The sequence below is a fragment of the Nicotiana tabacum genome, chromosome 6 (genome assembly GCF_000715075.1).
Source record: "Nicotiana tabacum cultivar K326 chromosome 6, ASM71507v2, whole genome shotgun sequence".
Taxonomy (NCBI): Eukaryota; Viridiplantae; Streptophyta; class Magnoliopsida; order Solanales; family Solanaceae; genus Nicotiana; species Nicotiana tabacum.
Window position 1 is genome coordinate 85,916,199 of NC_134085.1, and position 11,965 is coordinate 85,928,163.

The window sequence follows — 11,965 nt, forward strand, 5'->3', positions numbered from 1 at the left end:
AATCTGAATACGTACCAGACGCTCCACTCACGTGCGTAATTCCACCATTCGGGAAATGGCAAAAGCTCCACGGGGATAATGTCGACCGTCCGGACTCGGATAAACCAACCCACCCACTCTCGATCCCCGTCCTCTTTGTCGTCCACAAAAAAAGGCATGGACGAACGTCACTTTAGGGTTAGCAGGCCCTGGTGATGAAAGGGCTGGTATAGCCTGACGAGATGGTTAAGCGTGAATTCAAGCCTAGCCTTCTCTGCAAAGAACCTCATCATCATCACATCCCGTCAAAACGACGGATGTATATGCGCCAAAGAAACCCGATACTTCAAGCAAAAATCAAGTACAACCCTATTAAGGGGACCAAACGCAAAAAGGATACAGGTATACGCTCACGAATCCATCAGTAGAGTCCGTAATACTCTCATCCGAGGGAAGTACCTACAGCGCTATCCCCTCGCTCCATCCACAGTATTTTCTCACCATCTCCAGATGTTCCCCTCTTATCAAAGACACCGTCTTCAGAGCGAACTCCTGCGATTCCTGAGCGCCGGAAGCAACACTTCCTACTCCCTACCGGGCCGACAACAAAGTGGTTGCCATGACTATGGTAAATCTAACAGGCGATTATGCTCGACAAAGGGAAGTCCCGGCAAAGGGCCACAACACGATTTAAGGGAGCTCCCCCAAACAGCCTTGAGGCCATGAGCCCCAACCATGATGTTCAGGGATAGAAGAAGATGAAATGAAGGAATAGGCAAGCAAGCCAACGAAGGCAATGGGATAGGAAAAACAACGCCAAAATGCCCCCATTTATAGGGGGTTATGATGCGGTCGTCGAGGCTTTGGAAGATTGACCGAAGAGCGCAATTAATGCATCTATGGAAAACAGAACCAATGGCGGTACCTTCACCTTGGAAAGCAAGAATAGGGAGTACATTGAATGAGGTCGAAATACACAAGATCATGGGTGCCTGGTTACCACAAAACTCGTGCCAGGAGTCGCATTATCGGTATGGTGTCGCCAAAAAAAGCTTGAGAACTCAAGTGTCAGAATATTTTCCCATCACTTCATTATGAGAAACACAGGGACTATTTATACGCGGCAAAATCAGAGGACTTGATTTCTCATTGTCGAGTCATTTCAGATGAATGCCTTGAGACCCCGAGGAAGGGAGGCCACGACCGAGTTCTCGACCTCGGGGCTCATCGAGGCCCGACTCAGAGAAAATGGACATCGAAGCCAGGACAGAGGGGGAAGCTCCCAAGGCACATGGCTAAGTCTGACAGGGCCGGCCTATCCAAAGCCTATGCTGAGGCATCACGTCAAGCCATCCCATCTCCATACTTTGTAATTAATCTCCACGTACTCATAGCCGAGTTCCCCTCCTATATAAAGGGGGCTCACACTACCTTGTAACGGACTGATGTTGCTCCATTTCTCCTCAAGTGCAATAATATCTCTCTCCCTCTCTTTTTTCTAACTTGTTTGTTCTTACTGGCCCGAGGTTACCTTATATCCATCTCTTTCTTACATGTTCTTCATCACATATCTTAGTATTGGGCGTAAAGAGCCTTGTTTAGTTATATCTTTAACTGTTATCCCATCCCTGACTATCCCTGATGGCTCGGGCTTGACCCTGACGTTGACCTTGAGGTTCCCCATCGACCAGACCTTTACCTGGGTAGTAGGCCTCTCGGTTCGATTACTATCTCGTTCTAGCTTGCATTTCGTCATTCAAGTCCTTATTACTAGCATCAACTGCTCTAACAACTAGCTCGGGAATAGATCATGTATTTTTAGAATCCTATTTACAAATATAATTGTTGTTACCATTTTCACGGTAAATAGAGGCAAGGAGTGTGACCACATTATTAAAGAAAAACATATTCACACGGTTTGGAACTGCTAGAGCCATTCTTAGTGATGGTGGGTGTCATTTCTGTAACAGGGCATTCACGAGGCTACTAGCGAAATATGGAATAAAGAATAAAGTGGCCACACTTTATCATCCCCAATCAAGTGGGCAAGTTGAAGTTTCCAATCGGGAGATAAAGAACATTCTACCAAAGACTGTTAATGCAAACTGGACCGATTGGTCAAGGAAGCTAGATGACGTATTGTGGGCATACTGCATGGCTTACAAAACTCTTATTGGAACTTCTACTTATTGGTTAGTCTTCGGCAAGGCTTATCATCTACCCGTGGAACTGGAGCACATAGCCATGTGGGCTTTAAAGAGATTGAACTTGGACTGGGGTGAAGCTGTAAATTTGAGGCTAACATAATTTAATGAAATGGAGGAATTCCGTTTCCATGCATATGAAAGTGCAGCTGTGTATAAAGAAAGGTTGAAGTTCGTCCACGACAAAAATATCTTGAAAAGGGAGTTCAAGTCAGGTGACTTAGTTTTGCTCTTCAACTCAAGGATCAAATTGTTTTCGGGCAAGCTCAAATCGAAATGGTCCGGTTCGTTCAATGTGGTCAATGTCTCTCCTTTTGGAGCTGTGGAATTAGAATCGGAGGATGGGCTTCGAACCTTCAAAGTAAATGGCCAGCGAGTCAAGCACTACTTGGGCACAGATGGAGAAAAACACTTGGTGGAGTAGTTGGCTCTCAAAGATGGTCCGTGCCCGACCAATGAGTGAATCTAAAGAAACGCCAACCTCGTCGTGCCGTGACGTTAAATCAAGCATTTTATGGGAGGCAACCCATGTGTGGTAACACCCTTTTTGTCCTGTAAATTTTAATTTTTGTTAGATAGAGTTAATTGAGCAATTTAAGGTGTGTGTTATAGTGTAATGGATTCAAAAGATCATAACACAGGGTAAAATTGTGTGTGAAAGGGAAGAAAAGTCACCATGGGAAGTTTTGCTACACATATGCGGTCACATTTTAACTATGCGGACCACATTGTGGTTGCAGACCCAGATAGTTTGTTTGGAAAATTTGGTGATAAGAATGCAGCGAAGAGGTGCACTTTGTGGGCTGCATTTCAATTATGCGATCGCATAGTGCACCACATCTTCGGCCCTCAAGCAACTCAAGTTGAATCCACTGCATAACACTTATGCGGTCGCATAATGTGTTATGCGGTGACCTACCTATCGCAAACCTTCCAGGTAAGTACCCTCGTATATCTTGAGCATTCAAACACTTTCAACACAAAAGAAAAGAATTTTTTTATCGAAAAGAAAACAAAACAAAACGAAAAAAAGAGAAGGGAGAAGGCAAAACGGCTAGTGAATAAAAAACGTAATACAACACCTGTGAAATCATCTCCCAAGTGTGCTCATTAATCCATCACTGGTATTTTTTTCGTTTCCCGATTTCATCCTTGTAAACTTTAGTTTAAATTTTGTTGTGTTTCTCCTATTTTGGTTTCCTGTCATTTTTGTTCTTTTTCCTCTTTGTAGTTGAATATATGTTCATAATGTGAGGGGGGTCTTGGATAGGAAATTAGGTTTGGGCTTCTGGGTAGTGAAACTACGTCCGCCATTATTGATGGTTGATATCAAATGTTAGGAACGATGACTTCTGCAAACCGCATAGTCGATCTGCGTTCCACATTGTTGTCACAAAACGAACTCTAGGTGGCCTGAAGAAGATGACAAAATGCGGCGACTCTGCGATCGCATAATTGATATGCGGACAACAAAGTCACCACATACTAAAACAGCTTCAATGCTTTTGTAGCATCTTATTTTTGGCCATTCTGTGATCGCAGATCCATCTTTGTGGGGGACTTTGCGATCGCATAATGTGTTTATGTTTTCCAAGCATTTAAGTATGCGATTGTTATGCGAACCGCACAATGGATATGCGATTGCATAACCCGTCGCATACATATATCATTTCAAGAGGCAGAGAGTTTGCGATAAGTTGGCGGTCCGAATAGTGGTTTGATGTCAAGCCGGAAATTGGAAAGGTTATACTGTGAGTGTGGGAAAGTATACCTCGCAATATGGAACTATTCAAGCTCCAAAAGCAAAGTAGAAAGAAAAAAAAAAGAGAAAAAGAAAAAAAAAAGAGATGTATCTATATATATAAATATGGAGTCTTGATGAAAATTAGACAGGTATGGAAGGCATTTCAATGTGGGAAATTAAGAGCTATGGATGGCTATGTGGTTTGAAAAGAAGCAAAGAGCAACAAGAAAGAAATATTTGAGTAGTGTTCAAGGAGGGTGTAATCACTTGTACCCAAATGCTTATCCGACCCTTCCCTAAACCTACATTACAAGCTTAAAAAGTCCTTATGGGATCTCCAACCGAACGTTCTTAGAATAAAGTGATGAATTAAAATAAGGTCAAGCCTATGGTATGGTATGTTGTAACACTTGAAACTCTTTTTGAGAGTGAGTGTATTTGTTAATTCGTCCCTTTTGTTGTAATTGTAAATATTGTGAGTTTAGGACTTTCTTTCTAGTGAGGGCACATGAATTGTTTGATAGGACAGAAATTATGTTTTTAAGTCAAATGCAAGTGCACTCAGCTGAGGGTAATAGTTTGTCAAATTGGTCGAGGCTTAAAGTTTCACAAGTTGATTAGTTTCTTTGTAAATAATGATGGTTCAGGAAGGGTAAATAAATAAAAGTGCATGCTTGTAGTACTGACAACTAACACCGTCCACGGTCACTATTGGTTCATATCGTTCAGATGGAGTCTAGAATAGTATAGTATCATTTTAGTTGCTTGAGGAAAAGCAAGAGTTTAAGTTGGGGGTGTTGATGTGCCGAAGAATTTAGGCACATTTAATACAAATTGCTTAGAATTTAGCTTGTTGCAATTATCTTTTATACTTATGTAATTTTAGTGTTTTTGCAGTGTATGAGGTATAAGGACTTAAGAGCATGGAAATGAAATCAAAAATCCACAAAAGGACAAGAAAAGAGCAAAATGCGATCGCGGATGTGGAAATGCGGACCGCATAATGCTCAAAGGAATCGCAAACCCCAACAGTTTGTTGGCCAAAGTCCAGTGCAAGAAATGTTGTCCAGTATGCAATTGCATAACAGGTTTGCGAGCCGCATAATGGACCGCAAACTCGTTGTGAAAGCTGCTGAAGGTGGAAAATGCAATGAGAAATGTGATTGCATATCTACAATGCGGAACGCAGAACTTGAATGCGATGAAGGCCTGGAAACTAGGGTTTGAAGATGCAATGGCCATGACGAGAATGCAAATCGCATGTCTGTTATGCGACAGATATGCAGTTGCATAATTGACCTGGAAGGGTATTTTCGTCTGATTTTGGTCCCGAATTTTGAACACCTATAAATAGATTTATTGGGGTTTTGTGGAGGCAACTTGTCTTGTTTTTGAGCTACATTCCAAGTCTTTAATATTCCTCTCTTTTGGAAGCTTTTGAGTGAAAAATCTTGCACTTTGTAAGCTTTATGGTATTTAATATTCTCATCTTTTTGTATTTTAACATGCGTAGCTAACTTTAAATACTAAGATTGTGGACCCTAAATGGGTGTCATGTTAATGGGTGTTTAACATTGAATACATGTATAATGGATGGTTGATATATATTAATTTCTCATTCTTCATTTATTGTTGGTGGTTGCAAACATTAACAAGTGCCATTAAATTCCTTCTTTACTTGGAAAAGTGAGTTAGAATTTGGTAGAAGTAAATATCAAAGACTCGAGGCTTTAAACCTTGTTTAATAGAATCGCTTAGGAATAAGTGAGTTTTATTTGGCATATATTGATTGTTCTTAATTGCAATTCTTTTATATTTGGAAAAATCATAAAGAGGAAATACTACCTAACTATTGAAAAATATTGGGTAGTTATTTACAAATCATTTGCATATCTAAAGAACTTTCCATTATAAATATATCATATTAATAACGATAGCATTACATTCCATTGAAGGAGACACAACCTTGGTTTCCTTAATAAAATTAATTACATTCTCAACATTACAATTAGTTATTTCTTCATATCACAATTTATCATACTCTTGTTATAATTAACCGAATAGAATTACAACTTAAGTCAAGTAACACACTACTCGAGTAACCTTTTCACGCATATTCCCTTTGGGATTCGACCCCAACCTTGTTGGGTTATTATATTTGATACTGACCACCTTACATAATTTAATTAAAGTGTAATTTGAGCATACCACTTTTCCAACATAGGGTCTCCACTCCCTCGTTGAATTTATTTTAGACATAGGGTCTCCACTCCATAGTCTTCTTTTCCAGCATAGGGTCTCCACTCCCTAGTTGAAGTTATTTTAGACATAGTGTCTTCGCTCCCTAATTACATTCTCAACATTACAATTAGTTATTTCTTCATATCACAATTTATCATACTCTTGTTATAATTAACCGAATAGAATTACAACTTAAGTCAAGTAACACACTACTCGAGTAACCTTTTCACGCATATTCCCTTTGGGATTCGACCCCAACCTTGTTGGGTTATTATATTTGATACTGACCACCTTACATAATTTAATTAAAGTGTAATTTGAGCATACCACTTTTCCAACATAGGGTCTCCACTCCCTCGTTGAATTTATTTTAGACATAGGGTCTCCACTCCATAGTCTTCTTTTCCAGCATAGGGTCTCCACTCCCTAGTTGAAGTTATTTTAGACATAGTGTCTTCGCTCCCTAGTCCGGTTTTCCAACATAGGGTCTCCACTCCCTCGTTGAGTTTATTTTATACATAGGGTCTTCACTCCTTAGTCACTTTTCCAACATAGGATCTCCACTCCCTAGTTGAAGTTATTTTAGACATAGGGTCTCCAATCCGTAGTCACTTTTCCAACATAGGGTCTCCACTCCCTAGTTGAATTTATTTTAGAAATAGGATCTCCACTCCCTAGTCACTTTTCCATATAGGGTCTCCACTCCCCAGTCTCTTTTCCAACATAGGGTCTCCACTCCCTAGTTGATTTCACTGTAGATATAGGGCTCTACTCCCTAATCTTTTTTTCACAAGGATACACAATCCTGATTTTATTGTTTTCAATAAAGAGGTAGTTTAGATTTTTGTTACAATAAATCACGAAATGTTTTTAGTGAAAACTACACCGCCTACCATATAAAGCCTTGTACGGTGCCATCTGAATGCTGGACTAATAGTTGTTGTTGTAGGCAAACTTCGCCAATGGCAAGAACTGATCCCAAGACCCTCCAAACTCAATCACACACGCACGAAGCATATCCTCAAGAATCTAAATAGTGCGCTCGAACTGTCCATCCATCCGAGGGTGAAATGCTATACTCAACTCCACCCGAGTACCCAACTCATGCTATATGGCCCCCCAAAACCGCGATGTGAACTGAGTGCCTCTATCTGAAATGATAGAAACTGGAATACCATGTAGACGAACAATCTCCCGGATATAAATCTCTACCAACCGCTCTAAAGAATAGGTTGTACACACAGGAATGAAGTATGCGGACTTAGTCTCGAATGAGGAGTCCTCCTATACAGGATTCCTCCATTATGAAAGAAGTTGTTGGACAATCTCCAAAGTGTGCGTTTTTTAGTAGGATTTGCAAGCTTTGGGTACTTTCCTTTTGCCAAATATTCCTTGATATCATGAAACCAAGGCTTTCCGTCTGCTTCTTCTTCAACATGGGCACAGTAAGTTGGCTGATCATTGATATTTACTGGAATAGGATCAATGAAATTTTTGTCTGGATGTTGTATCATAGATGACAGGGTAGCCAATGCATTGGCGAACTCATTCTGGACTCTGGGAACATGTTGGAACTCCGACTTCATGAACCTTTTCCTCAGTTCCTGTACGTGATCCAGATACGAGAGTATCTTGGAGTTCTTAGTTGCCAATTCTTAACGCTCCTGATGTATGAGTAGGTCTGAATCTCCAATCACTAGCAATTCTTGAATGTTCATGTCAATGGCCATCTTAAGCCGTAAGATGCAGGCTTCGTACTTGGCCATATTGTTGGTGCATGGGAATCTGAGTTTGGCGGACACTGGATAATGCTAACCGGTTTTTGATACTAGGATTGCTCCTATGCCAACTCCTTTGAAATTTGCTACTCCATCTAAGAACATTCTTCAACCGTCATAGGATTCTGCTATATCTTCTCCTATGAAAGTGTGACGACCCGAAGGGTCATCACCGTAGTTCTTCCTTGTTCCGCGCTTTCGAGGCCTCAAAAACCTTGCTTTTAGTTGCCTCAATTGGCGTACGTAGTTCGGGCGCGTAGCCGGAAAGTTTTTATGTTAGAATATGTGAATTATGTGAAACATTTGATGAATTTTGGTATTAATATGCATAATGTTGACATCGGTCAATATTTTGGGTAAACGGACCCGGACCTGTGATTCGACGGTCCCGGAGGGTCCTTAGAAAAATATAGGACTTGGGCGTGTGCCCGAAATCAAATTCTGAGGTCCCAAGCCCGAGAAATGAATTTTTTTGAAAGAAATTGTTTTTCTGAAATTTGATATGAAAATGTGAAATGAAAAGGAGTTAGAAAATATAGGTATCGGGCTCGTATTTTGGTTCCGACGCCCGGTACAAGTCTTAAATATGTGTTAAGCACTATCTGTAAAGTTTGGCTAAAAACGGACGTCATATGACGTGGTTCGGACTAAAAATGGAGAATTTGAGTTATGAAAGTTGAAGAAAAGAAAATCATGTGTTTGAGGCTTGATCCTATGTATATGATGTTATTTTGGCGATTTGATCGCACGAGTAAGTTCGTAAGATATTTTTAAGGTTGTGTGCATGTTTGGTTTGGAGCCCCGAGGGCTCGGGTGAGTTTTGAATGGGGCCCGAGAGGTCTTGGACTTAAGAAAATGCAGGTTCAGGTGTTGCAGACACCAGCGCGGCCGCGGTCATTTCTGCGCGGTCCGCACTGGAGACGCGCGGCCGCGATGCCTTTCTGTGCGGTCCACGTGGCTGCGTCTGAGGGCTAGGGTTTCAGGTCAACCAGCACGGCCGCACACCAAAACAGTGCGGTCCGCGCTGGAAGGGTTCAAGGAAGCCCCAATTTTTCTCCCACTTGGCGCGGCCGCAACACATTTTTGTACGGTCCGCGCCAAGTCCTCAGAAAGGTATACAAGTTAGGAAATCTCAGTCATTTTTCACTTTTCAAAAACCCAAAACCTAAGAGGCGATTTTCCAAACAACTTTTCTTCTCCAAAACGATTGGTAAGTGATTTCTATCTTAAGTTCTTTATCCCTTAACATCTTTTAATATAATTTCAACTTCAAATCAAAGATTTTCATGGGGAAAATTGGGTGTTTTGGGTAGAACCTAGGTTTTCTACAAATTGAGAAGTTGGACCTCAATTTGGGGTCCGATTTAAAAACAAATCATATATTTGGATTCATGGGGGAATGGGTAACCGGGTTTTGGTCCGAACCTCGAGTTTCGACCACGTGGGTCCGGGGGTATTTTTGACCTTTTTGGGAAAAACCTTGAAAATCTCTTTTCATGCATTGGGGATGATTCATTTAGTAATTATTAATGTGATTAAGTAACTTATGACTAGATCCGAGCGGATTGGTGGCGGAATCAAGAGGTAAAGCTATACTAGAAGCGTGAGTTGAGTTTGGAGCATTCGAGGTAAGAGTTTGTTCTAACTTTGGCTTGAGGGATTAGGATTTGGATATTATTTGCTACGTGTTAACTGTGGAGTACGGTGTATAGGCATGGTGACGGTTATCTATACACCGGAGTCTAGCATGACCGTGAGTCGTAGTTGCTTTTAAATTCGAAAGATGTGAAATAGTTGAGCTAATTACTTGCTAATATAATTATGAAGTGATAGTTGAGAAGCAGATGAGTTAAAGAAGGAAGTGTGGTATTTTTCCCTTGCCGGGACCTATTGTTGATTTGTTCTCCCTTGCCCGGATGTTTAATCTTGTTGTATATTCCCTTTTCCCGATTGGTTATGACTGATGATTGGGTGAGGAAGAGCGATTATGCATGAAGGGTCTTTCCGTGCCATGTTTTGATAATTATGCACGAAGGGTCTTTCCGTGCCATGTCTCTAATTATTTATGCACGAAGGGTCTTTCCATGCCATATCTCTAATTATTTGAGCACAAAGGGTCATTCCGTGCCTTGATGTGAGAGTTATGTGAGGAAAAGCACGAAGGGTGATGCCCGTGCACTATATTTGACAGTTTTGGTGAGAATTGAGAGTAAAAGCACGAAGGTTGGTGCCGTGCAGTTGTTGATTCACTTGCTCTCTTTCATAGATGCTAATTATTCAGTTTCCATCTCTCTGTTCGTTGGTCTTATATCTAAATTGTTACACCCCACAGCATGTCCCCTCCCTATTATCTGTTTAAATTCTATATATCTTTCCATTGTTGCACATATATCTGTACAGCTTATTTGAGGTAGGTCCGGTCTAGCCTCGTCACTACATCACCGGGGTTAGGCCAGGCACTTACCAGCACATGGGGTCGGTTGTGCTGATGCTACACTTCTGTGCCCTTTTTGTGCACAGATTCGGGAGTAGCTTACGGACCGCAGTAGCAGTAGATTTGGAGCGTGCCTTAAGTCCAGAGACTCCTAGGTAGTTCGCTGGCGTGTGTGGGCCCTGAGTCTCATCTATTTTATTTCTGTTTGTTTACATTGTATCAGACTCCTTATGTATTTTCTTTCAAACTCTTATTTGTAGTATCTTATAGTAGTCCGTGATTATTGTGACACTAAATCTTGGGTAGAGGATGATGTTAATTTTTCCGCATTTTCGTTCATTTAATATTAAATTAAGGCTTTCGCTTGAATTTATTGTTTTTATTATTATCTTGTTGAAAATTAGTTGAAAAGGTATGTTAGGGTTGGCTTACCTAGTTCCGATAGTAGGCGCCATCACAACTCCCGACAGTGGGGAATTCGGGTCGTGACAAGTTGGTATCAGAGCCCTAGGTTACTTAGGTCTCACAACTCACGGACAAGCTCAGTAGAGTCTGAGGGATCGGTACGGAGACGTCTGTATTTATCCCGTAGAGGCTACTGAGTTAAGAAAAACTTTACCTTGTTCATTCTTGTCGTGCGATTCTGTTTCTCTAGTACTGATTGTCTTTCCACTCTGTTCTTTCGCAGATGGAGAGGACACATGCTTCCTCTTCTACCACGCAACAGCCTGAGCCCCCAGCAGTAGCCCCTATTAGAGGCAGAGGGCAACGTCGAGGCCGGGGCAGGGCTCATCCCCGAGCAACATTTCCAGCGACGGAGCCTCAGGTCGATTTCGAGGAGGAGGTTCCGACCCCAGCTGTTCTAGTGGGCCCAGCTCAGGTCCTAGAGGGTTTCATAGCCACCCCAGTGCTTCAGGATGCTTTGGTCTGACTGGTAGGCTTTATGGAGGGCATTTCTAGAGCGGGTTTGCTTCCCGTAGCTCCAGCCACATCTCAGGCTGGGGGAGGAGTTCAGACTCCTGATACTCGTACTCCAGAGCCGGTACCTCCTCAAGCTCAGGTTCCAGCAGTTCAGCCAGTTGTGGCAGCCCAGCCAGGTATTGCGGCTCAGTCCAGTGATGGTGCGGCTATGTCCGCGGATACTTTATGGAGGCTTGATCATTTCACCAAGCTCTTCACTACTACATATAGTGGCACTCCCTCAGAGGATGCTCAGGATTTCATATTCAACTGTCATGAGGTTCTATGGACTCTGGGCATTGTAGAGACCAATGGGGTCGATTTTGCCACTTTTCGCCTGGCAGGATCCCCCAAGACTTGGTGGAGGGATTTATGTTTAGCCAGGCCAGCAGGGTCGCCATCATTGACCTGAGATCAGTTTTCAGATTATTTCTGGGGAAGTTCCTTCCAGTTACTCAGCGAGATGCTCTTCGCAGGCAATTTGAGCGTCTCTAGCAGGGTCCTATGACGGTCACCCAGTATGAGACCCGGTTCATTGCGCTCGTCATGCCATTGTGATACTCCCCATAGAGAGATAGAGGGTGCGGAGGTTTGTTTATGGGTTGGCCTAGCCGATCCGTGTTCA

General features: G+C 42.1%; 1 protein-coding gene across 1 annotated transcript; it reads left to right on the forward strand.

The window, feature by feature from the left end:
• Window positions 1-894: 894 nt before the first annotated feature.
• On the forward strand, window positions 895-2,286 carry LOC107801922 (uncharacterized). Its single transcript, XM_075255600.1, has 2 exons — window positions 895-974; window positions 1,950-2,286. The coding sequence occupies exons 1-2, from the start codon at window positions 895-897 to the stop codon at window positions 2,284-2,286; spliced, it is 417 nt and encodes a 138-aa protein (XP_075111701.1).
• The last annotated feature ends 9,679 nt before the right edge of the window (window positions 2,287-11,965 follow it).